General features: G+C 36.2%; 1 protein-coding gene across 1 annotated transcript in view; it reads right to left on the reverse strand.

The window, feature by feature from the left end:
- The window catches only part of LOC126336192 (esterase FE4-like), a 62,384-nt gene that overhangs the window by 4,479 nt on the left and 30,559 nt on the right, over positions 1-27,346 (reverse strand). Inside the window, exons 5-10 of the mRNA XM_049999699.1 lie at positions 26,059-26,244; positions 19,136-19,335; positions 11,854-12,019; positions 8,708-8,889; positions 3,751-3,883; positions 3,502-3,622 (exon numbers count right to left, since the gene is read on the reverse strand). Of these exons, the coding sequence (XP_049855656.1) occupies positions 3,502-3,622; positions 3,751-3,883; positions 8,708-8,889; positions 11,854-12,019; positions 19,136-19,335; positions 26,059-26,244 (988 nt within the window). The remainder of the gene's footprint in view (positions 1-3,501; positions 3,623-3,750; positions 3,884-8,707; positions 8,890-11,853; positions 12,020-19,135; positions 19,336-26,058; positions 26,245-27,346) is intronic.

Below are 27,346 nucleotides of genomic sequence, written 5' to 3' on the forward strand. Positions count from 1 at the left end.
CCTGAAATTATAATAATTGGTTTTGCCGAACATGTACATCACATCTTGTGATTTCCATCCTATTTGAATAATTCCTTTGTGGTTTATCCTTTTTTGTTTTGGAATGAATTTGTTTTCTTAACAGCTTTTTAAAGTATTGTCTTGGATTTTCTGCAGAAAGCAAGAAATTTATCATACACCCACTGTATCTTTAAAATATCATACACTTTTATTGTTTTTTGCTTGATATCTTAATTCCAGCTGTTATCCAAAACTTGTTTTGTTATTAGATCTTAATCTGTGTTTCTTAATTGGGAACACATGTTCAAGTAGTTAGTAAATATTTACACAAATCTGTTGTACTTTTCACATGTGCTGCAATTATAGTATACTTCATTCCATGTTTCCTTAGCTAACAGTTGTCTGAAGGTACTTATAATTTTTTCACGTAGGATTCACTCTTCTTTAACTAATTGTGTTTCCATTGTGGTTTTGGGTTTAGTATGGAAAGCAAGATACTCCCTGTTATGGTCACTAAATCTCATATTTATGGATTCAGCTCAATAGTGGTATACATGGTTTTAGTAATTCTAGTGGGAATGTTGATATTGGTCTACAAATTACAGACTGAAATTATGGTCATGAGATTTTTGCTTTTCATTGGAGTTTTGCTGGAAATTTATGTTAAAATGACCACATACTATTAAATGTTTCTTATTAGCTTTAAGTTTACTGAGTGCACTGTCTAGTTTTGTAAGAGTGTATGTAAGCCCCCATCTGGACTTCTGTAGAGGCAAATTATAACTATTTTTATCAAAGCAGTTTCTATAGCTGAAACTTCAAAGTCTTTCTCCTTTCATTATTATTGTTACACATTTCTGAAAAAGACACAGCTACAACTACAGGCTAATTTTATAGAATTGTATGTGTGAAATACTTTGAGCTACATTTTGTAACATTATTGTTAGGAACTGGACAACAGATAGAAAAGTATGGAGTTACAGTTTAATGTTGCACTGACACTGAGGCTATTGGAAGTTGCGAATGACACAATTACAATCAAACGTACTAAGTAAGGCATCAGATCTAACACATTACATTAATTCAACAATATGGAAAAGATAGGTTGGTACTAATAACGTGAGAAAGGGACTAAATGAGAATATTTGGAGCATTATGGGCATGACTCTCCAACGAGCTCAGGATTTTGACTGTCTAATTGCTTATTTTAGTTACTTCCATGCACTGTTGTTGTGTGGCATAGTTTCCTGGGGTAATCAGTCACTTACCAAAAAAAAAATATTCATTACCCAAAAGAGAATTATTAGGGTAATGAGTAGAGTCCTGCCTAGACATTCTTGTAGAAACATTATTAGAAAATTGACAACTACATGTCAATATATCTACTCTCTGTTATGTTTCATTGAAAAAAGTTAGCAACTATACAAAACCAATGATTTATACCATACTCACAGTGCCAAGAGGAAGATGGACCTCCATTATGAATTAAAACACTTTAGTATTGTACAAAAAGTAGTCCATTACATGAGCTGCAAGGTGTTCAATGCTCTCCCACCATCACTGAAATCACTTTCTCACAAGCTTCCCAAATGTAAATAACAGCTTAAACAATATCTAATAGACAGTTCCATGTATTGGGTTGAAGCATATATAAATCAGCTCCAACTGATTTTTTTTCTTTTAATTAAATCTGATGTAGACTTACACATTATGATAGAATCATTGTTAACATTACTAAGTCTTTTGTGTAGCTATTAGGATCTACCTTTATTTTAACTTTTTTAAGTGTTGTTTTGTCCTTACCTATTAATGTGTATTTTTTCTTATATCTCCTCTTTTGAGAGGGTTTTTTATGTGTTCTTTTTGTATAATTTCTAATAATCTGGCATGTCCTACATCCATGCAAATCTCTTGCTGTATTGGATTGATGGGATCTAAATTAATAAATAAATAAAATTGAATGGAATTTGGCACAATACCTATAATGAGGGCATTCAACAATGTGACCAATCAATGCAAAGCCAAATAACTGCTTGCATAAGGCCAGACAGGTTAGGTCACAGACAGGAACAATGAAAAAGACTTCTAAAATATTAAGCTTTCAGATGAAGTCCTGCATCCAAAACAGGTAACTCTGTGTGAATCCTTAATATTTCAGCTGTCTTCTTCACTGTGCTTTTCTGCAATTCAATGCCTCCTCTCCTCCTCTATGTGGCAAGTAGCAATTAATCCTTCCCATATTGCTGTTATTCCATCCAAGACTTTCCATTATTTGACACTATGTAAGTTCATCAGCATTGGTGTAATGTCTTCAAGAATTTCAGTATATTAGAAGTAATGGACAAGAAGACATATTTTTTATAGTATAACTGGAGGCAATTGAAGGTATAGATTAAGAAGAATAAGAGAACACTATAAATTAGAATGTTAATGATTAGAGAAGGAATTAGGCCAGTTTTTGGATGGTTGGTACTCCTAATTGGAGGGACAGAAATTAAAAATACTGTTCAGTTCCTTAGACAGTGAATACTACAAATAGGCACTTGATAAAACATGCAATCAGACTACACAGATCAGTCTAAGAAAATATACTGCTGTGTTGTTATTTCTGTAACACTGTACAAAGAAACTGGAAATTATCAAATTGAAAAATGAATTAGGCAAGATGATTACATTTTGCAAGAGTATTTATTGTAATTTTAAAGAACTTTTTTGAAATATTTAACTGGGATGAGAGAGCAATTCATCTTACATGATCTTAACTCATAGAAACTGAATTTCTTGTTGACATTGGTTTGTTTGCTTCAGCTACAGAAGAAATTCAACAAGGAACCAAAGAATTTGTTAGAATTAGTATGGTAACAGATTCATATTTGTTTTGTCATGTTGCAAGTCCAAAAGATACTCAGCTTCTTCATCAGATTAAAGTATCAAATTTCATTATTTCCAATGAATAGCTCCTATTTATTTATTTGCTGGTATGTTATTTGATATTGGTATGTTATTTGATTTATTTTAAGATCTACAATCTGAGGTTAAATTTTCTTGTTAACAATAAAAACCCCTTCTAAATATCTTCTTTGTTCTGTACTAAAAGATTCAGTCCTGAGCACAGGTCTTTATGGTCATATCAATGACTTTCTAATGACATCACAAAGTGAGATGATCCAGAGGTTAAGTAGTAGGACAGGTTTTCAAAGCCATCCAATTTCAGATTTAATATGCAAGAAGTGCTAACTTATTATAAGGCCTAACAAAGATCTGCCAGATCTTAAGAGAAATGTGAACTATGTTAAATTTTGACAGAAAAGATTCACACAAATTTCTGACCATATACTGACCAGTTCACTACAAACATATACCGAGAGTAATTTACATAAGAAGTTTATGTTATTTCCCTTTTCTGTACCAGTACTAGTACATATGTATTCATTGCCATTTTAAACATTCTAATAGAAAGTATGTGGAAAAACAGTGAATGAATGAAATGAATTACTTTACCTATATTTCACAAAATTTGTCCACAGTTGTAACAACTGCATTGCGATTCTGTATCCAGCAGAATCTGTTTCTAGTGATGTATAGTAACTCATGTATCTTCTGTCATCACCATGGGAAGCACCTGTGCAACACACATCATATTTTAAGTTGTAGCTTTATGGAAGAAGCATTCTCAAGTGAAATACTTAAAATTGAAAGAGAAAAATCAGAAGGTGTAACTGATACTTTGAAGCATGTAAAATTGTTTACCTGGGAAATTAGGATATGCATTGAGAGGTCCACTGAAGGAAAACTGATAGTAGTAAACAGGTTCTGAAGAATCCCTACTCATGTTTCGTACAGTGGTGTCTACTGCTTCCACAATCATAAGATCTGATATCATCTGCAAACAAATGAGATTTTCCCATACTATCCGTACTTTACAATATGAAAAAAATGAATGTGATAAAACAGAAGCAAACTACATGTAATTTATATTTGTCACTATTTTAACAATATTAAGAAAAGGATAGTTGCTACTCACCATACAACAGAGATGCTGAGTTGCGATAGGCACAACAAAAATATTGCCACAAAATGAGCTGTCAGCTAACAAGGCAACAAGTCCTTTGTCAAAAAAGACAACAGACACACCCACATCCACCCAAACACACACACACACACACACACACACACACACACACAAACTCTACTCACAAACACATGACCACAGTCTCTGGCAGCTGAAGCCAGACAACGAGCAGCAGTGCATGATGAGAGAGGCAACTCTATGGTGGCAAGGTGGAGGCAGGGGTGGGTGGGAATGGGGAGGGATAGCAGGACATGGGTGGGGGACGTGAAATGCTCTTAGTGGGAGCATGCAGGGACAAGGTGGAGAGAGGGTAGTGCATCTAGGTGCTGTCAGGTGGGGGAGACAGGGGGTTGCAGAAATAGAGAGAAGTAAAAAGACTGATTGCACTGGTGGAATAGAGGGCTGCGTGGTGTATCAGTGGGAACAGGGAAGGGGCTAGATGGGTAAGGACAATGACTAATGAAGTTTGAGGCCAGGAGGAGTACCAGATCATATGATATATTGCAGGAAGATATACCACATGTATAGTTCAGGAAATCTGGTGTTGGTGGGAAGGATCCAGATGGCATAGGCAGTGAAGCAGTCATCAAAATGAAGCATGTCATGTTGGGCAGCATCATCAGCAACAAGATGGTCTGGTTGTTTAGTCACAGTTAGTCAGCAGCCATTCGTGCAGACAGACAGACAGCTTGTTGGTTGTCATTCCCACGTAGCATGCAGCACAGTAGTTGCAGCTTATCTTGTAGATCACACGATTGCTTTCAGAGGTAACCTTGCCTTTGATGGGATACGTGATGTCTATGACTGGTCTGGAGTAGGTGGTGGTAGGAGGATGCATGGGACAAGTCTTGCATCTAGGTCTATTACGGGGATGTGAGCCATGAGGCAAGGGGTTGGGAGCAGGGGTTGTGTAGGGATGGATGAGGATATTTTGTAGGTTTGGTGGGTGGTGGAATACCAATGTGGGAGGAGTGATAAGGATAGTAACTTCATGTTTATTTACAGGGTGCAAAAGTAAATGTACCATATGCTATATAGTACGATAAGCATTCAAACAGAACTGAGAAGAACATTGGTTGTACCTTGAGAAAACATAGTAAGACTGTTAGTGTTCTCAACAATCATAAATAGTTATCAGATAGAGACAGCAGAACAATCAGAGTGTTTGCTGACAATGCTGTTGTCTACATAAAAGTATCATTCCTGGATGCTTTCAAGGAACAATATAGACAATAGTTCCTTTTGGTATAATGAATGGATGCTCTATTTAAATATGGATAAACGTAAGATAATTCCCATAGAGAAGGAAAAGAAACCAAAGGTGTTCAGTTACAACATTAGTGATGAATTTCTGGATTCTCTCAGTGTTTAAATATGTTGATCTCATTTCATATCATTTTGTAGTAATATTGGGATATATTACTACAAAATGATATGAAATGAGATCAACATATAAAATCAGATGCAGGGAGGGAATCAAAAGGCTTTGAGTTTTTAAGATAATTCTGGGACTGTGTGATGCACCTTTATAGAAAATACTCATGTAACATAAGTCCAACCGGTCCTAGATAACAGTCAAGTTTTTGGGGTCCTTGGGGTCCTGATCTGTGTAACGAATAAAAAATTAGAACACAGATGCTCAGACAACTTAAATGGGAATCTAGGGAAGAAAGATGATGCAGATCCTGTAAAACATTTTAGGTAAATTCAGAGAACTTCTATTAGGTGAAACTGTATATCTTATGGCATCATGTTCTGGGGTAACTAGTGATTGAGAGAGAATGTGTCTGTTGCATGGAAGCACATAACAAACATAACATGGGGTGTCCACTACATAACCCTCCAAACATACAAGGTGTGATTCAGAAGTTTCAAGACTGATTCATTTCTGAGTAGGGGACCATGCAAAGATTGGTTCTGCTGCATGGGGGAAGTAATGGGGGTCTCACAGAATGAACTGATGCTGTGGCAGTTGCCTCTGGAATCCTGGAGGCTGCACATCACTTGCAGCATGAGTGCATGTCATTGACCTTGGTCAAAAAGTGGGAGAGGTGGAAATGGAGCAGCCATTGGAGCAGTGTTATGCGATTAAGTTTCATGTGTGACTGAACAAAACTGCCTTGGAGACTCTCGGTATGATTCAAAAGGCCTTTAAGGAAGAAGCCATATCCCATGCAATGGTTTTCATGTGGCACAAACATTTCAAAGATGGCCACGGGAATGTTGAAGACGATGACTGCTCTTGGAGGCCATCATCAAGCTGAACAGATCAAAATGTGGAGAGAGTGTGGGAACTTTTAAACAATGACTGTTGTCTTAATGTCAGTGCTCCGACACTTGAGGGATTGAGTTCACTGCGTCCACCCAGTGATCAAGGGTGATTGAATTCTCCTCCATGACAACGTGTCCTCTCACCCGCCTTGCACCGCTACTGTGATTTTGGTCAAGTTCAACGTGACAACGCTGCTGCAGCCACTCTACAGCCCTGACTTGGATTAAAGTGACTTTTTCCTCTCCCTCTGAATCAAGACAGGCTTCAACAAGATCCCTTGACAGCATGATGCCCAAGGCCTTCCAGAAGGGCTACAAACAGTGAAAGACATGCTGGCAGTGCTGTGTTGATGCTGAAGGATCATATTTTGAAGAATTGTAGTCCGCTGTACTTAAATGTCTAATAAATTTCTAGTTCTGAGATAAGTCTTGAAACTTTCGAATCACACCCTGTATATTTTTGAACAGTTTGACATGTAATCATCAGCTTTACAGACATATTGACTCTTCAATGAAGTTTACACTGAGGTGACAAAAGTAATGGGATATTGATACACAAATATACAGCTGGCAGTAGTATTGTGTATGCAAGGTATAAAAGGGCGGTGTATTAGCAGAGCTGTCGCTTGCACTCAGGTGATTCATATTAAAAAGGTTTCTGACATGATGAAAATGGAAATGTCAAGTGAAGGGGCAGAAGGTCGAAAGATTAAAGGAAAGCATCATAAGTGAAAAAAAAAGAATGCACAGTGATAGGTGGTAGTGATTAGTCATTTTGAATCACATGTAGTGCAGTTTTGTTGTCATGAGTATTATCAAGCTAGAACTAAAAAAAATATAAGCAGCAATCAAAAAGTTTCCATATGAAGGATTTGCTGCATAGTAAATGCATTGTAATGCATCTATGATGTGTGCATATAGGCACTAATTTATAGGCAAGAGATTAGTGTGGTTTTGTGTCTGTCTAATGTGTGTCTAGTAAATTCAGAAAATTACTAAATGTGTTCAAACAGGACCAACATGCTGTTATTACTTTCCTTGCCTCCAAAGGACAAACAATGGTAGACAGATTTTGGAGAGTGGAAAATGTGTACAAAGTAGCATGCTTGTCAGAAACCACCATTATTGAATGATGTGCAAAATTTTGTGCTGGTTGTGCTTCGACACAAGGTGGCTATCGCTGATGTTGTAACACAGAAGTTGTGATGACTGAAGTGGGACATGCTTGAACACTGACGCTATAGTCCTGTTTTTTCCCAATGTGATTATCAAGCCTTTGGTCATTTAAAAGAGGCCTTGAAAGGTTGCTGTCAGACCAGAATATGCAGGAGGCAGTAATGGACTTCTTCACACAGCAGGACATGGTGTTTTATGAAATGGATAAATGAATTTTCTTATGAACAATACTTTTTTAATTGACTTCTCACTCTGTAACTGTAAAATTCTTACTGATATGTTATTGGGGCTGCTTATACTTAATATATGTTCTCTCATTCTGCACTGAATCAATACTTGGCTGAAGCTGCAATGAACATTATCAGCGCATCTCATTCTACACTTAATGGTTGAAATCATACATAGAAATGCTTCATTAATGACTAGCAAAGAGAAAGCTCATATAAAAATGAAAATAATCAATTATTGATATTATAATGTAAATGGATAGGTAAAAATATCTACTCACCAAGTGGTGGCAGGGGAATACACACACAAAAGGATTTAACTTTTACAAGCTTTCAGAAACACACACACAAAAGATTTGACTCCAAAAGCTTGTAAAAGTAATATCCAGTTGACACCCTTGGCCTTTGAAGGCCTGTTTGGATGAGGAAAGAGAGAGAGAGAGAGAGAACTGTTCTTGATATTAGGCATCATATGAGTGCTAGATTATTTTAATGTGTTACAGCTAAGTATCTTCCATATCGCTTACACCTCTGCTCTTGTCTGGATGATATATCTACTCTCTTTTGAAGCAGAAGTTCTATGAAAAGTCTGTGCCAGAGTTTCAGTAACAGTTGCTTTGATGGGCACTTTTTAACTTCATCCTCCATCATCACTGCATCATATACAAGAATTTGTTTCTCACAACCATAGTACGCTCATTTACTCTGGAATCCTTGTTATTTATACTGCCTTCTTGCAGCATATGATGATACTGACTGGTCAGTTTGAGAAAACTTTTTCAGATATTTTGTTTGTTAAAAATCAAGTAATTTTCTTTTAGTTTAAAATATTAATTTCTGTAAAATTATAATCCATTGAATAATTTGTGGATATCCTATAAACTGATTATTTCTTTCTGAATCATAATGAAAATTACTTTAAAAATAAACAACAAAAATAATATTAAGGGTTTAAACTTACAGTTGCTGTTGTGTCATTTAATTCTAATGTTATCTCACTGTCTCCATAGTAAAACTGTCGAATCTGTGCTGATACATTCAATTGCTCTTCTCTGGTTGGAAATCGAAGCTCATGAGCAACATAGCCATCAAAGTTATCATTCAAATCCTGTATACCTTCTTCGGTTCCAAACATCTCATTTTCTGTTAATCAAAAGTAACATTATTTGTATAAATAAATGAAAATTCAGTGTTCACTAGAATATACATGCAATTTCAGCTTATCTTTTACTTTACTGGCTAATGTAGTACCGAAGAGCAATGATGTAGGTTGATGCGTTTGAAAGTGTTACTTCACCAGGAAGTTTCAATACAATTTATAGTCTGCTGAATGCTTCATTGAGGAACGTGCATTTAATTTACAGTTAAGCTGTTCTCCACCATATCATTTTTCCTGGAATGTTAGCCTAACAGTGTGTGCTAGAGACCTTCTACTGTGTTTAAAAGTGTAGGCAAATGTACCAGTAGATAGGAGCTTTGAGTCTGATTATTAGGTACAGTTTGATCATGCAACTGCCACAGTTATTTTTGTGAAAAGCAAAGGCCTGAGTTGAGTTCCAGTCTTGCATGTTATCAAGCAATGTAAGAAAACATATATCAGCAACTTTTTTGATGGTTTTCAAGTTTTATAACAGTAATGTAGGTAATCATTTTTTTAACTATAGTTTATGACAGAACTGATATTAATTTGTCTGGAAGTTCCTAAATAATCTGACATAAATAGAGAAATACCTGCATGTATTTAAAGTGTTGGATTGGTTCTGGGAAGGGTAAGTCAGTTTGAAAAGTCTCTCCATCAGCTGGGTTGTGGGTGAGATAATGGAATGGAGAGAAGGAGATACTAAGGTTGAATACACATTTACAAAAATTTGGATCAGGATTTATAATTTGCTATTGGTAGAAAGAAGATTTTGAAGGCTGTATTTTACAAAGAAAAAATTTCAACTGTTGGATGAAGATGCTATTCATAATCAAGAACATCAGCATCAAAAAAATGAAACTTCATGGCAGATTAAAACTATGTGGCAAACTGGGATTCAAATCAGGGATAATTGCCTTTTGTGAGCAAGTGTTGTACTGACTGAGCTATCCAAGTCTGATTCACAATCCATCTTCACAACTTCACTTCCACTGTTACCTCATCTCCTGCCTTCCAAACTTCTCAGGTTCGAGCCCTCATCCAGCAAACAGTTTTAAACTAACAGTTTTCAATTGGTGCACACTGCACTGTAAAGTGAAACTTTAATCTGGGGATTAACATCAAAACTAGCCACATGTATGCCTACTGAAAGTCACATAGACTGTACACACTACACAGAATAAAGTATCACATACAGATCAGTGGCCAACTGCTACTGTATGTAGAAAACGTGTGTGTCAGGGAGGCCTTGAATGATGCTCCATTATTTGGCATCTGTACACCTGGTTTCTTGGTATAGCTGATTCTCAAAAATGAATAGATTCTAGTCAAGGTTAAAGATCAAGTGCAACTGGATCACAATTTCATTGATTCATGACTGGCAGCAGAAGAAAATACCCACTAGTAGACAGGGCATCTGTATATGTATGTTTATATAGAGATGTTGAAGATGAAATGAAACAGATATGGATTGCAGGTAGTTCAGGATGTCATTAGTATCTCTAAGACACAAATGATGCTTATGGATAAAAGATTGCATTGTTATGATCCTTAATCTCCTCTCTGCATGATTCATGATGAAATAGTTCAGTAGTGAATGGTTGGATATCTGGCTATTCACCTGTAAACTACTTTGACTGCATTGTTGATGCTCTAAATTTGCAGTTTTACTGTAGGATTCACATACAGTATTTTAATTTTGCTTGCATACCTTCAAATGTAGCTCAGCCTAAACAAGAATTTTATCAAACCACAAACATCAAATTGAAATTATTCTCCTGCTGCTGTACTATTTCTCAATCCATTTCCCTGCAGTACTTTTGACCTCTTCTATTGCAAAATGTGCCTGTTCCTTCCTCTTCTATGCACTATCTCAGCTTCATGATGGGAAAGATTTGCTGTCCACTTGTCCAACTCTGCTCCAGTAATTTTCAGTATACTGGCTTTCCTTTTGAAAATCTGTTTATTTCTGTTCCTACTATGCTTGTTTTTCAGCCTAATCATTGAGTATTTTGAACTTCCATATCATTTTTTCTGAACTTCCAAGTTCACAGGTTTCCAAACCTGCTCTGCTTTATTTCATTCCTATAAACTGCAAAAGTAACCTTGTCAAAGCTTGAAAGACACAAAATGTATGCACTAGCAAAGAATAAACGTTTTAGTTGCATTAATAGTAAAATAATTGCTGTATGTAGATTATTTAACCCTCTAACTGTGCTCAATGAACTCAGTTCGAGATGCCTTGTGGTGCTGTGGAGCATACTCAATGAATGGTGCTCAGGCCTGGTGTTGGCAACATTCAGGAGTCTCTACAAAGTGTATTTAGAGTTTTACATCAGCTGATACTTTCACAAATACTAGGTTGTTAACAACAATAATTAAAGTTATGAACAAATATGCTGAACATTTTATAAGTTCACATTTGGATACACTGTAACAAATTATTGAAACATATACTGTCCAAAAATGTTTGTGTGTACATTCGCTCATCAAGTGAAAACTTCCATGAGACTCAAAGCAGATCAACTGTAAATGCTTATTTTCATAGTAAACATTCCTACTGCCAAAAGCTTTGAATTGTTGACAACTTACAAGCACAGCCTGATTTGAGGAAATTGCACCAAAATGTGGCAGATTATGCCACACTGCAAGAAAGTGCTGTGAGGCACAGGAGTAACTAGTCAGGTGAGAACAGATAAAGGCACAAGCAACAGCCTGGTCAAGAGGTTAATAAGCTAACTACTGAAGAAAATGTTCTTTAGAGAGAATATACAGCTTTCTGTTTCACAGCAATGTGAATATGCAGAAATTTTCCATTATTAATTGTTAAATTTAATATCACCCTTAAGTTTCTTTTGAGTGCAGAACAGTAGAAATGGTTCAATTTCATTCACTTTTCATTTTACCCAAAAGAAATGTCAACTGTGTTACTGAATGTCATTTTAAATGTTTATATTTTGTTTTCATACCTTGTGTCCTTATCAGCAATTCATAGTCTGTGACTCCCGTTAGGTAAGGAACATGAGTGTAGCGGTTTTCTGACATTATGACCCATGGCTCTTCTGTCAAGAAGGCATCTTCATGCTCTGGTTCCACGTGTGGTGCCCATACACAGATAAGAGTACTTAATCTATCCTGAAATGCATATTTATTTTATGAATAATATTTAGAGAATGTTGTTCTACATTTCTCATCTTGACTACTTTTATCAACTTTCATATATTCTTTATATTAAAAACAAAGATTCCAAGACTTACCAAGCGGGAAAGCGCCGGCAGACAGGCACATGAACAAAACACACAAACACACACACAGAATTACGAGCTTTCGCAACTGGCAGTTGCTTCGTCAGGAAGGAAGGAAGGAGAGGGAAAAATGAAAGGGTGTGGGTTTTAAGGGAGAGGGTAAGGAGTCATTCCAATCCCGGGAGCGGAAAGACTTCCCTTAGGGGAAAAAAAGGACAGGTGTACACTCGCACACACACACACATATCCATCCGCACATACACAGACACAAGCAGACATATTTCATATATTCTTTTATATATTTCATATATTCTTTTATAGACTACAATAAACAATAAAACAGTAGAACATTGTATAATTTTTTATGTAGTTTATAATTTTATTTGACAAAGAACTGAAGTGATTGTTGGACATACATAAAATATACACCACATATCACTGATTGCTATATTAATAAACAAAGTATTACACTAATTGAGTTACATTACTATCAAAAGAAGAGGTATTTTGAGATACTACTAAATACTCTAATGAAGACTCCAGCACATAAAGTTGGAAAGAAATTTGATTTGGTTTAAAGTTATTATGAAAATTTTTGTTTTATTAGTGATATTTTAGGCATACTGGTTAGACCATTGCCAAGTTATCTTGTAGCATACGCCTTCAATGGCCACCATATTGCACCAATGAATTAACCATGACAAGCAACACATTTTAAGAATGCTTTCCAATTGACCTCTTTTAGTACTAATTCTATAGTGTTCCCCACCTGTGTCTGAGCAGATTGCATTAAGTTTTGCAGTAACATTACCACAAAAATGAATACAATATTACAGTTTAAACTATGACACTAAAAGGGAACCTGTAAAACAATTAAGAACTAGATCATAATATACTTTCCAATTGTTATACAACTATAAGACTAATATAATTTAGTTAAATAACAGAGCTGCTGATGTTTTCATGGCACTGAGTTGTGCTCAGATGGACACTTTTCTATTACCAGCTTTTCAATACTGTACAGAAGTTACTCTTCCAATCTAAACAAAACTTTAGTTAAAATTGCTCCACTGGTAATGACTGAATATTGCTAGGTAGTGTATTAAACAGATTTGGGGCTTCCATAGGGAAGCTGATTTGTGTGTTCATTAATCAACATCTTGGCCAGTCTATGTTGTCTTCATTGTGAGCAGTGTGTTAATAACTTATCTTTGTGTGAATGAGGTAGCTGAAAATATATTGGCTGAAAACACTCAGAACTAATTTGAAAAAAAAAATTGTTTACAATAGTGAGCTTTTTGCTTGAGGTAATGATCCTCACTGCTTTCTTTGGAGATAAAAGCACATTCTTGCAACCTGCAGAATGATGCCACAGAAACAGCCTGTGTCTGATGTGACTTGGAATACTCCATATTCCATAGTACACTGCTAGTATGTGCTTTTCTTATATTGTAGTTTTTAGTTACCTCAAGTGGTATAGGACTAATAAAAGTTTGGCACACATATATTTCGTGTGTAGTTGTTGTGTTAACTTCGTACCAGTGAAAAATTCCAGAAGTATAATGACTGCAGTATCATCCACAGCTCCACTACCACTACCACTGTATATCTTCCTCTGCTTTTAGTCTTCATTAATTTTCATATTGTTCATGATAAAACAGGGATTCTTCTCAATGTATAGGACTTCTACTTGCTGAACAGCCTTAACATAGCAAGCTGGACCCTCCCCACCTGCTGTTATAACACTCCTGCCAGTAATTAAATTTCTTTTTCTTTCTTGATTATCATGTAAATGTAACTATTCAAATAATGCATATCTAATGCTTGCCCAAGCCTGTTCACACATCATTCACATTCTACTTCCTGCTTATTAATTATTCATCTGATGATGTTCATACCACTGATTGCAGTAGTATATTTATTTTTACTGGAAACTATATTAATTAGAAGTAATCAATCACTGGGCATTAATAATGTTGTGTATGAGTAAATATGGTGGAGATGATGGCTAGTTTTGGAAATATAGACACTACTTACTAGAAAGACTGGTATCAAGAGTTTACAGTAACGTGTCTGAATTTTCTTAACCTCATTAACTTACTAGATAATTAATATTAAATGTTACACAACAAAATTTCTATTGCAAATTAAGTCATTGAGCTTTTTAGATTCCAGCTTCCACCACTATACTTTTGTTGGCCTAATTTTCCTGGAAAGGTTCACAACTTTTATTTATTAATTAAACAATTAATTAAATTTGTATAAATTAATGCAAATGATCGTAAGTCTAAATATTGCTGCCATACCCATAAACAGGTAATTTACAGAGTAGACACACAAAATATATGTGTAACTTTTGGTGCATTACTAGTGCAGTACATACATTGTAAATCAATTTATTGCTGTAGGATACAGTTCACCTAAATTAGCAATATTTAACCTAGCATTTTTTCAAACTATTGTTTGTGACAGTTTTTTAAATACTAAAATATTCATACACCAGTCTTTATAAGTCAAAATCCAGCCCAAAATTGTCAATCTGGCCCTGGAAATCTTAGAGACACCATCTGCGCAACAGTTTGGGAACTTGAGGCAGTGAGTATTATGTGAAAGTCCCATGCAAGCTGGCATACAAGCAAGAGCTATGTGATAAGTCTGCCATCAGCATTCATTCGTGTGACATCTATGTGATGAAGAAGGAGTAATTTCGTGTGCCATATCTCTGTGAAACTCTTTCATCAGCTGTCTAATACTGGGAGGCTAATGTCTGTTTATATTATGGTGTTAATTGCTCCATGACAACTATATCCTGGGTGGTTATAATTTAACTGATGATGTTCTGAGTGCTGCAATGCACACTGTATACATTGCAGGTATGATCATTAGTTGGTGTGCTTGCAGAATATGCTGAGAAAATAGCAGTTTCACTTTCTGGCACTATGTGAATGTATGGCACAGTCAGAATGTAGTGCAGGTGCAGAAAAATTGGTGGAATAATCAAACACATGACAAAGGTGGTACAGTCACATTTATTAGAATATGGTCACAAATTACAGCATGTACTCAATATGGTCCCACAACTCAGCAATGTGCTGCATCCATAACACAGCATGGTCAACAGTTACATGCAGCATATCCAGTACAATCAGAGTTCTGTGTCATTGTATGCTATCCTTTAGATCAGAAAGAGTCTGCATACATCCCTGACTGACTCAGTCTTTTAGATAACCAGGAGTCACACAGAATTAGGTTGTGGGATTTGCAAGGCCACACAACTTGAAATTACCTAGAGATGCTGCAGTCATTACCACAGGTTTTTGAAGCAAATTTTTCATTTTGTAAGTGATATGTAGTGTCACCCCATATTGCATGAAAACAGCTGTGTGGATACAGTCACATTCTTGCAAAGCTGGAATCACGTGTTGCACAACGGTGTCCTTATAATTTTCAGATGTCACTTACATCTTACAGGCCTATGAGGTGTCATCACCTTCAAGAAAAATACACTGAGAATGAATGAACTTGTGAGGCCACTCTACACAGTCATATAATCTGAGTGCAGTGGATGTTGCTACACAACATGCAATGGAGGAAAACCCCATATATGACACTTCTTTGGATTAATAGTTGTGTGGAGAGTAAAACGTGCCTTGTCCATCTAAAGAAACTCTCCAGCTGCATGTCACCTATGTTCATCCATACCAAAAAGTGAAGGGTAAAGTCACAGCATTGTAGTCTACCTTGGTGGTTATTTGGTGCACATTCTGAATCTTGTAGGGATACAAGAGTAAAATGCACCACAATAGCTTTTGAACTATTGACCAGGGTAGAGACAGTTCTTGTGACACAGCTGAAGGACTGGGTGCAGAATTTGTCCTGCATTGCTGGCTATAGCTACAGAAATGTCAAGTGTTTCTTCAAATTTCTCGATTATTTTCTTTAGCCCATTTATCGACTTTGGGCTTCTTCACAGTTGGTTATTTCAATGATATTCCAAAGCAGTGCCACTATTGCTGCCATTCTGATAAAGCAGCCTTACCATCAGTGCATGATCTTTTTTCTCAATAGCTATTGCATATTGCACAGTAAACATCACCCTTCTTAACTCTTTTCACCAACAATCATATTTCAATAGAAATCAACACAAGTTTCCAGATAACAAATGATTTACTGACTTCAAAACAGGAAAAGTGTCATTGTCTGATTGCTTAAAGCAGCAAATTTTTACCTTGTGGTAGAAAGTGGAACTATTACTTTTTCAGCATACTTTGTGAGTGAAGTGATTAATGAACATACCTATGATGTTTCAGCATCCTGCAGTGTATATTGCCCATGCTACAGCACTCAGAACACCATCAGTTTAATTATAATCATTGGTGCACCTCTGTGCATTATTTCGAATCATTGTTAAACACACTGTGAAATATTTCCCATAAAGTCAATTGAAATGTAATGTGACCAAATTCTTTGATGAGACACCTAAACCAGAAAAGAATTTGCAGGTAGGTAACCTTTCTAGCCTGAATCATATTCTCCCCTTTCAAGAAAAAAGTTGTATCATCCATGAAGTGTGAGTAAGCCTGTTAGAGCCTATGTCTTTCACAAAAATTAAGAACAATGGAGGTCCCAGTTTGGATCCCTAAGGCACACCATACTGTAACTTCTTTTTACCTGAGTCTGCTCTTTGCACTTAAACTATCCATTCAGGTAGGATGCAGAGCCTGTAGAACAAATCTCCCAATACCACATGATTTTAGCTCGCTGAAGAGGTTCTTATGTGGAATACAATCAGATGCCTTACTGTGGCCACAAAGTACCACTGCTATAAACTTGTTGTCTTCAAAGCCCTGACTTATATTTGTGACTAGGTCAAGTACACTGCTGTCATTTACCTGCTCTTTTGAAATACATGCTGTGTATCATAAGAGTTGATCTCTCATGGACTACATCACCTTGGGTAACACTGATAGTATAGATATGATACTGTAGCTTCACACTTCATGTGGATTTTGTAAACTTCTAGGAAGCCTGGAAACTCACCAGCTTGGAGACATTTATTTCTACTGTCAGTGGTTGAGCAATTTATTGTCCATTAGTTTATCTTTCAATTTGAAATCAGCTCCTCTTCTGTAGTTATTATTTAATCCCTTTGTATCCATTTTTTCTACTGTGAAACAGTTGTGACTTATGAAAGAGATTTGTAAGAAGTTAGCTGAAGTTCCAGCATTGGTGTTACCTTTTAGTGTGGTAAGGTGAAACCAGGCTCTTTTTGCACCTTACAGCATTCCTTTTTCCTTGCCAGTACCTGTTATGAATGTACTTCTGTTTTTACTGTTGATGTTTACAAACGTTTGGATAGTAGGCTTCAGAGTGTATTATTAACCAACTTTTCAATTTATAGCACAATCTTGTACAACAGTTTATTTCCTTTTGCTGTTTCTGCATTGGTTTTGATCAGTTCTTTTCCTTCCCACTTGTTCTTCACTTCCTGCCAGTCTGTATTTATGTCTTCTGGAGAGTTTTCATTCATCAGTTTGTTTTCATCTGTATTTTGTTTGTTTTCAGTCATGGATTTTGTTTCATTGATGCACTCATTGTTTACACTTGAACTGGATGCCACTTCAGCAATGTTTAAATCTTCATCAATATTATTTCTCATTGTAAAATTACCACTTAATGATTTCATAGGCTTTTCACTACTTAGGATAAGTGATTGTGGAAGGCACTTCTCTTATGCACTCTAGTATTCCATTTGGATTTTGTCTCTGGTTTGTGATTTTTACATGTTCAGTATTTCTGTGTTATGCATGTCACTCTATTTTCAACTGCCTCTACACATTGTCTTTCCAAGTTCCTCAAAGACTGAGCTGCTTCTTCACTTTGTGATAAAAACAGTTCTCACCTATAGTATGTAGCAATCACAGTATCTTGTTTTTCTTGTATTTGTTTGTGATCATTGGTAAGTTTTCTCACCATTTTAAAAAGCAGCAAATTTTATACTGCAGGCATCCAAAGCTGCAGAGTTGTGCATTGATGAAAAAGGATGCTTCACAGATATGAAATTATCCTATGCAGTTTTACAGTAATGTCTGCAGGGAAGTTCTCTTTGTAGATTGGTTCACATTGACATCCATGGTACATTGAATGCCATCATGTTACTCATTCTTCTATTCGGTACTTTAAAAAAAGTCTAAAGAAGACAGATGGCTCATACTGAATTATATGTTGTATCAAATAGACATTATGGTTTTCAAAAACCCTCTGCAAGTAAGCCTATTCTATTTGTTCCTGCAAATTAGTACAATGAAATTGTGAGTTTTTTTATGATTAAGAATACTCTTTGCATTTTCATGAAAATGGTATTATTTTACTTGAAGGTTGTTTGAAATGTATCTCCCAGGTGAATTTCTTGCAAATATTTGCTCCAAAATTAGTCAATGTAATCACAGGAAGTAGTACAAAATAAATACTGCTCTAACTACAAAGAAAGCTAGTAGTTATTAACACTACAACAAAAATTATGAAATCTCAAAAAACTACCAGTTTTCATTCTTTTGTCACATGTGTACATGAGAAGTACAGTACCATCAGCTACTCCTTAAGCTCTAATTTGCACATTTAACAGAGTAATATTGGAATTTGTGGCATTTGCAAAAAGTTAAAAAATATCTACATTAAAAGAGGAAAATTTCCATTATGATTTTGTTGACATGTAGGGCAACTGCAGATGCAGGTACTTAATTTGTTTTGAATTTCATTATTAAAATTTTCCCCAGGTAGCTTATGCACAAACACACACACACACACACACACACACACACACACACACACACACACACACACACACACACACACACCACAGTACAAAAATGAATATATAAATGTTTGAATGTAATTACGTATCCATTTTTTAATTGAAAACTATATTTTTGGAAGCCCAAGAAGGTTAGATAGCTCTATTGTGTTTGCAAAAGCTCTGGGACTAAGAAAAATGTAAAATAATTACCTCTTGATTTAGTGCGGGGTATCTTGCTTCCACCAGGGCTGCTGCATCAACTGTCATCAGAAATTCCATCAGATCAGAAGAGTTCTGTGCATCATGTCCCAAGTATGATGTGTAACGATATGTTCTGTCTGTAGCATTTTTAGAAAATGACCATGGGCAAAGTGCTGATCCACTTTGTGCTATGGCACGTTTGAAAAGACCTGTGAACAAGGAAAAGTACTCATGCACATCATCAGATGTCAATTTTAATTTTTAGTAGTTCTTCATGTTCTGTACCAACACTGTGAAAAATATGCATTCTCTCTCTTTGTTTGTTTCACAGTTTCCTCACAACAAGAGGTTATTGGAATAATGAAAAGGTACAGCATATGATTAACATTTGGTGAATTACAGAGAGAAGAAAATTTTTAGGCAGCTGTGATAAACAACTTTTAACAAGAATAGTGCCAATACTGGTACTTATAAAGAGAATTTTGGGGCTGAGTTTAAGTATACCATTGATAAAAATGAAACAAAGAATTAAAATTTTGAAATAAAAGGAAAGTGAATTTCAAAAGATGCTGAAAGAAGTGAATACTGATGGCAACAACTTTATAGAAGCAATTAAACATGCTGCATTTCAAATAAAACCATGGAAAACACAAGGAAAGCACATATGACAGAATAGTAAAAGTGAAGAAGTAATTAGACAATAAATAGAGACCTAGGTGTCACTATTATGACAGAAAGACTAGATCAGGCCTGGAACACTTAAACAATTCCTGGAAATGGGAAGGCTATTGTAATTCACTCACTTCATAAAAGGGGGAGAAAACAGAATCAGTAATTACGAGTAATTTTATTACTACCCTTGGAATACAAAATCTTATCAAAAGGTATTATGGATGTATTAAACCCACAGTTAGATGAACAAACTGGTAAGTATAAGTCTGGATTTAGGAGTAGCAGATATTAGCAAATTCTAAAGATTAAATGAATAATTAAATATCTGAAAATATCAAGTAAAAGGTATGATTTTAAAAGGGCATATGATTCAATGGACAGAGACTTCCTTCTCAAAATCTTGAAGCAATTTGCTTTATGTAAAAAAACTTTGAAAATATTTAAACAAGCTCTTACAGACACAATATAAAAGTTAAATGTTTTGTAACAACTTTTTATTCCTTCCAAATTATATCAGGGGCTAGACAAGGAAGTAGTTTGTCACCACTATTATTCAGTTATACCTGGAACAAGTTTCAAGAAAATGAAAAGTCAATAAGTACACAAGGCAAAGTAGACTGAAAGAAGTAGTAATTCGTTTGGCCTTTGTAAATGGACTTATAATAATTGATGGAACCTCAGAACATGCAAAGTAAAGACTACAAGTTCTGAAGGTATATGGCTATAATTGGAAAAGACAGAATGCATGACCAATGAAAGTAACCCTCTAAGAATAAAAAAATGAGAAGTACTGCATCACAACATTAAAACACAGAAAATATAAATATTAAAAGTGAAAAGGAAGTATTTAAACACGGAAGTGAAAAAACTGAAAAGGGCATATGTGAAAGTGACAAGTGTGTACAATAAAACATGTTCTTATGAAGATCTTAAATTAAGGCATTATATCATGATTGTGAGACAAGAAGCCATCTGTTGGCCAGAAACATTACCTTTCTCTGGATGCAAAATGGATTTGTAAGATTTGGAAAAGATAAAAAGAATACTATTGCCAAAAAAATTATGTCCAATCGAGAATAATGATGGCAACTAGGTTTTGAAGCCAAATAAGGAGATATATTCATTTTGTCCTAAGGTAGCAGATACTGTGCTCTAGGGACAACTAGAGAGAATGAAGGATGACAGTCAAAAAATGACTATCCACACATTCTCCCAAAATAAGTAAACAGACAGAAAAACTGAATAATCAGGTATGACAAAAAATTATCCATAACTTTTAAATATTGTCAAGGACAATAAATGTATACCCACAAAACTTGACACATTCTTTTTCCACCAAATTAGCCATTATATTATGGAAGATAGGAAAATGGGATTTAAAGAGCAAACCCAAAGATAGGGTGTTAAAACTTACAGCTCAGAATAACACAGGCATGTTCAAATCACCTACATAAAAATGAAATACTTAAGAGTTTCATTTGATGTTCAATACTCCAAAATATACTTTATTTTTTAGGCATTCATCTTTAAACAATCCGTTTTCATCCAGAGTGATGATTAGAAGCAACACCTTTCCTACCTGATCTACAGAACAATGAAAATAATTGATTTTTGACAACATGATGTAATTGGATAGATAAAAATATCTACTCACCAAATGATGGAAGGAGAACACACACATAAAAAAAGGTTTTACATATGCAAGCTATTGGAGCCAGAGGCTCCTTCTTCTGGTGGGACAGCTGAAGGGGAAGGATGATGCGTGAAGGAAAAGGGCTGGAGAGATTTAGTAAAAGGGTTAGCATTCCGAAAAGCCAGCCACAACCCACTTCAGGGGAGACTTCCCATACTGGATGAGAAGATTTCTTCTAATGTAGCATGTTCAAATGCTCTCCCTCTTTTTCTTACACACACACACACACACACACACACACACACACACACACACACAGAGAGAGAGAGAGAGAGAGAGAGAGAGAGAGAGAGAGAGAGAGAGAGAGAGTGAGAGAGAGAGAGAGTTTCCTTTTTTTTCATTTTCCATATATTGTTCCAGGCCAAGTAAGAATCACATCAATATAACTATTTATTTCTCTTTTGCTTCATCCTTCTCCAGATTGCTTTCATTTTCTCAGAATGACCTCATTTTCCCTCATCTGACCATTTCATTCCAGCTGTTTTCTTTTTGTTTTACCTTCCTAAAAATCTTTGAATTTCTTGACATCTAGTCTGAATTTGACTCTGTTGAGTAAGTCATCTGCTCCACAGAAGGTTCATTGACTCAACTTCACAATAACTCTCCATTATTCCCATTTTGTACAGCACATAGTAAAAACTTAACACCTGTATCTTTCTGTGCGAGCCTTATTTCCCTTATTTTATTATGAACATCATTTCTCTTGGTCTAGGTCAGTGTTACAATACAACCCTGTGGTCATTTATCCCTGTATCCATTTTGATACTTGTTACCAACTCAGGATTATTTGCTGCTAAGAGGTCAGGTGTGTTTTCACAACAGTTTACTATTTGTGTGGGCTGATGAACTAACTGCTTGAGATAATTTTCAGAGAATGCATTTAGCAGATTTTCTGATGATGTTTTATGTGTACCTCCAGATTTAAACATGTATGTTAAAGTCACCACCAACTATAATTCTATGAGTTGGGTAGAATTGGGAGGTCGGTAAAAGGATCCAATTATTATCTTACTCCAGTTACCAAGAATGACCTCTGCCCATAGTAACTCAAAGGAACTATCTACCTCAATTTTGTGACAAGACAAACTATTTGTATCATAAACAAGCATGCCACTGCCAACTGGGTTTAGCCTATCCTTTCAAAACACTATTGATTTCAGTTGAACTTATCTCCAGTTTTAGCCAGTATTCAGTGCCTATAATAAAAATTTGAGTATCAGTGCTGTCTATAAGTGCTTGGAGCTCTGTTACTTTCCCAAGACAGTTACGTAAATTTACAACTGGTATTCTGATGATTCCTGTATCTACATTCTTCCTGTGTTCGGCCTGTACCATTTGTGGCTGAAGCCTCTTCATGTTTTCCCAAGACCTTCTAACCTACGAAACCACCCAGTCCACACCACACAGCCCCTGCTACCCATATAGCCAAGTCCTGCATGTAATGGACTCCTGAACTATTCAGCAGAACCTGAAACCCAACTACCTTATGGTGCAAGTCGAGAATTCTGTAGCATACATGGTTGCACAATTGTCTGAGGCTCTGATTCAGGTCCCCTCCACTTGGCTCTGTATGAGGGTTCCACAAACAGTCCTCTTGACTATGCTGCAAGTTGTGAGCTCTGCTTTCATCTTGCAAGCTAGACTGACAGCCTTTACCACTGCTGTTAGCTGCTTGAAACCAGAAAGAATCTCTTCCAATCCAAAGTGACACACATCATTGGTATTGTTGTGAGCCACCACCTGCAGTTGGCTGCAACCTGTGCTCTTCATGTCATCCAGAAGGACCTGTTCCATGTCTGGAATGACTCCATCCAATACGCATGCAGAGTGCACACTGGAATTCTTCCCCTCCTTGGCAGCCATGTCTCTAAGGGGCCTCATAATGTGCCTAACATTGGAGCTCCCAACTACCAATAATCACACCTTCTGTGACTGTCCAGGTCTTGCAGGCTGAGAGGTTCCCTCTGAAACAGGACAGCGACTGCATCTGGCTGAGTGACAGTGTCAGTCACAGAGAGCACCTGGAATCTGTATGTCAGTCTGACTGGGAAGGCCTTATGTACAGCCCCTGGGAAGTCTTTTGCCACCTACCATGCCCAGAGGCGACATCCCCTCGATTACAGGTGAGGGGTCAACCTCAACATGAGCAGTAACTGGGCTGGCCACCAGTGAGGACCAATTGGAGGACTCGGATGTGCTGGATGTCTGTTGGATCCCCACAGCAGACCCACAATAGTAATGCCCATCCACTGAAGCTTCAGACTTTGTAACTGAAGCCATTGCAGTCTGGGCCTGAGAGCAGAGTGTCACCAACTCAGCTTACATCCGCACACAGCAGTCACCGTCTCTGTCCATACTAAAGACCATAGAAAACTATACTACTAAGACAAATGAACTATTGACACATGCTGCAGAACTCTACTGTAGCCCTGACAAAAATGCAAGAACTGTGCCTAATAAGTTAGATTAATATGCAGAAATTAAAAAATGAAACTACCAAAGCAGTCAGGTGAGACCAAATAATTTTCCCCTGATTAGTAACTTGTAATATGTCAAAAAATCAGTTTACTTTCCAACGCAAATGAAAACTCAGGAACTATGTCTGTTAAACATTAAATTACCGTGCAGAAACTCAAGAAACTAAACTATCAAAGCACACAGATGAAATTATACAATTCGCCCCTAGTTAGGAAATTATAAAAGTCACAAAATCGGTTACTTTCCTGTTGCCTCTTCTGTTTTGGCTGGCTGCTGGTCCTTACTTTCCAACGCAAATGAAAACTCAGGAACTATGTCTGTTAAACATTAAATTAATCTGCAGAAACTCAAGAAACTAAACTATCAAAGCACACAGATGAAATTATACAATTCGCCCCTAGTTAGGAAATTACAAAAGTCACAAAATCGGTTACTTTCCTGTTGCCTCTTCTGTTTTGGCTGGCTGCTGGTGCCTGACTGGCTACCTGATGCCAACAAGCAATCACTAGCTTTCAAAACAAGTGAAGAAACAACCATTGACTCACACATGGAACTCTTCATTAGAGTCCTTAGTCACTTCGCTGTTTTACCTAGGTCAGTCAAACACAACAACAAACTGGCTCTCGACTGCTCACTTCTGTACACCACTCAACAGATTGGCCAATCTGTTTGTTTTGTCAGGATGGTGCTGCTCTCTTCTGTACAGAGCTCAACAGTTTTGCCAAGTTTCCCACGTTGAGTGCTGTAGGACTGCCACAAAACTTACATATGTGTAAAGTTGCTAGTTCTATTCCTTCCATATCACCCCTAATGCTGTAATTGTTATCATTAGACAGGCTTTCCCCTGCTCCTCCTTCTATGAACACCTGGACCTTCTGTTAAAATCTTTGCACGGCTTTCCAATGTTGTCTGCCACCTGGTTAAGTCTGGCACTTCGCTTCCTAATACTTATGAGCTAGTACTCTGTTCCTATTTGTCCTATACCATCTGCCTACACCCCTACCATTGCTGTTATCTGGTGGCAAGATTTTTTTCTACGCCTAGTTTCTTTGTTAGATGTCTGCTGCACCCTGTTGCTACATGCCGCTAGATGAGACTCTTCCCCTCCCACTTCAGGCAAAGGATCATTCTTATTAGAAACTGTAAGTTCAAATATAGTTGAAGAAACTGAAGAGCTATTCCCCAGTTGCTCACTGTTTGTTACCTTTACCCAATTCCTATCTAGTTCAAATTTCATTCAATCTATTTCAACTTGAATGCCACAAATCTTTGCTCCCCATTCAGTATTACTTTTTTCTTCTCCTTTTCCTTTTTTTTTTTTTTTTTCTTTTTGCATATCTTTCCACAGGAGAGTCTCATTGACTTCCCAATTCAGTTGCCCATTACACTCATCACCACAATAGAACTCCAACCCCTAACCTTCATATACCACTCCCTGTGTGACTACCCTACAGTGACATCCAAACTTGTCATATGTTGCAACACAGATTAAATACTTAAAAATATAACTACATCATTTGAGACTCCTTAGTTTACTTGAATTTTCATTATTTATGAGCTGCAAAATTTAAGTCTAGTGGTTAGTGCTTCATGTTTATGATGTAGTATACAAAGTTATTTACTCACATTTCCACTAAAAACAAAAACTCAGTAGTCAGTTAACTGCATTATGTGTTAGCTAACTTACTCACAATAAAATGTTACTTTGAGTATTACATGATATTAAACAGCATTTACTACTGGAAAAATATGGCCTACTACATATAATATAACAAATTGTTAGTTTAGTTCTCAGAATTATGTATTTAAAATAAGAATCATCGCTGATACTTCAAGAAGTTTGCAAGTTTAGAAGAGAGAAAGTAAAATGAAAATTGAGTTATTTTTAATATCAAAATGGTAATAAATTTCAGACCAGATTCCAAAAAGTAATAAATATTGTGTCAATATTTATTATATTCTATATAAATATTGCATTTTTTTATATTTAGGCCTAAAATTGAAATATTTTCAAGTATTCATGATGAATCCATGATTTTATCAATCAGGTGTTATTATTCATAATTTATATCCTAGAGCTACAACATACCTTTTGACTTGGGTGACATCATGTGGTATTGAACTGCAGCTCCTCCTGAACTTTGGCCCTCAATGGTAACTTCATCTGGATTACCACCAAATGCAAGAATGTTTTGTTTTACCCACTGCAGTGCAAGGACTTGATCTTTCATTCCAAGATTTCCAGGCAGTAAAGAATCACCTGTACTCATGAATCCTGGAGACAATAAAAGCACTTTCAACTAGAAGCCAAATTTGAAGGCTTCAATTTTTAATGTTTGACACATTTATTTTATAAGATATTACAAATTCTAGCAAAGAGCTACCCTCATCAGTCACATGAAGGTAGACACCATGTGACAAATTATTTGAACTGTCTGAATGAATTATTTATATTTTGAAATCAGATAAGTTTTTCTGAAAAAAAAGACTAGGCTATAGGAACAGTGGATTAATTGCAGCTCTGTGTTAAGGAAATTAATAATGTCCTGTAAGGAAACATGCTATAATTACCTAAATTGTTCATAATGGTAGTAGCTACTAAAAGACTGATTCATAAAAGTACAGTAGCTAGATAATTTATGGAGGAACATTTCTTTTCAAAACCTGGTTCATTTTGAATCATAATCACTTATAATTTCGATAATTAATTATTGATAACAGTCAAGCTGTGTGACATTATTACAGGTGAGGTGAGGACTGCTGGAGATGTGTTTTGGTACTAATGTGCTATTATGGAATGCATATATTTGAATTACTGATGGAAGAAGTATGTTCTCTCCATGCATAGCCCTCTGAGCTCCTTTACTGGCTTCTGCAGTATGTATTTTATTCTGTAATATGTAGACAATGGGATAGGATCAACTGTGTACAAGATACTACACAGATTTGTAGTAAACACTGATCCTGTATTACATTTGTGTGCACTCTCAAAAAAATAATGTGCAGCACATTTATAAAGTGCAAGCAGGCATTTCAAGTACAGAGTAATTACACTGAAGCACAAACAAAATGATATTGGTATGCACATTTAAATACAGATATGTAAACAAGCAGAATACAGTGCTGCAACCAGCAGTGCCTGTATTAGACAACAAGTGTCTGGCACAGTTGCTGGGTCAGTTACTGCTGCTACAATGGCAGGTTATCAAGATTTAAGTGAGTTTGCATGTGGTGTTATAGTCAGCACCTCTGAGGTAACAAAGAAATGGGGATTTTCCCATATGCCCATTCCATGAGTATCAGGAATCCAGTAAAACATCAAATCTCCATCATCACAGTGGCTGGAAAAAGATCATGCTAAAATGGGACCAACAAAG

The sequence above is a fragment of the Schistocerca gregaria genome, chromosome 2, assembly GCF_023897955.1.
Source record: "Schistocerca gregaria isolate iqSchGreg1 chromosome 2, iqSchGreg1.2, whole genome shotgun sequence".
Classification (NCBI taxonomy): Eukaryota; Metazoa; Arthropoda; class Insecta; order Orthoptera; family Acrididae; genus Schistocerca; species Schistocerca gregaria.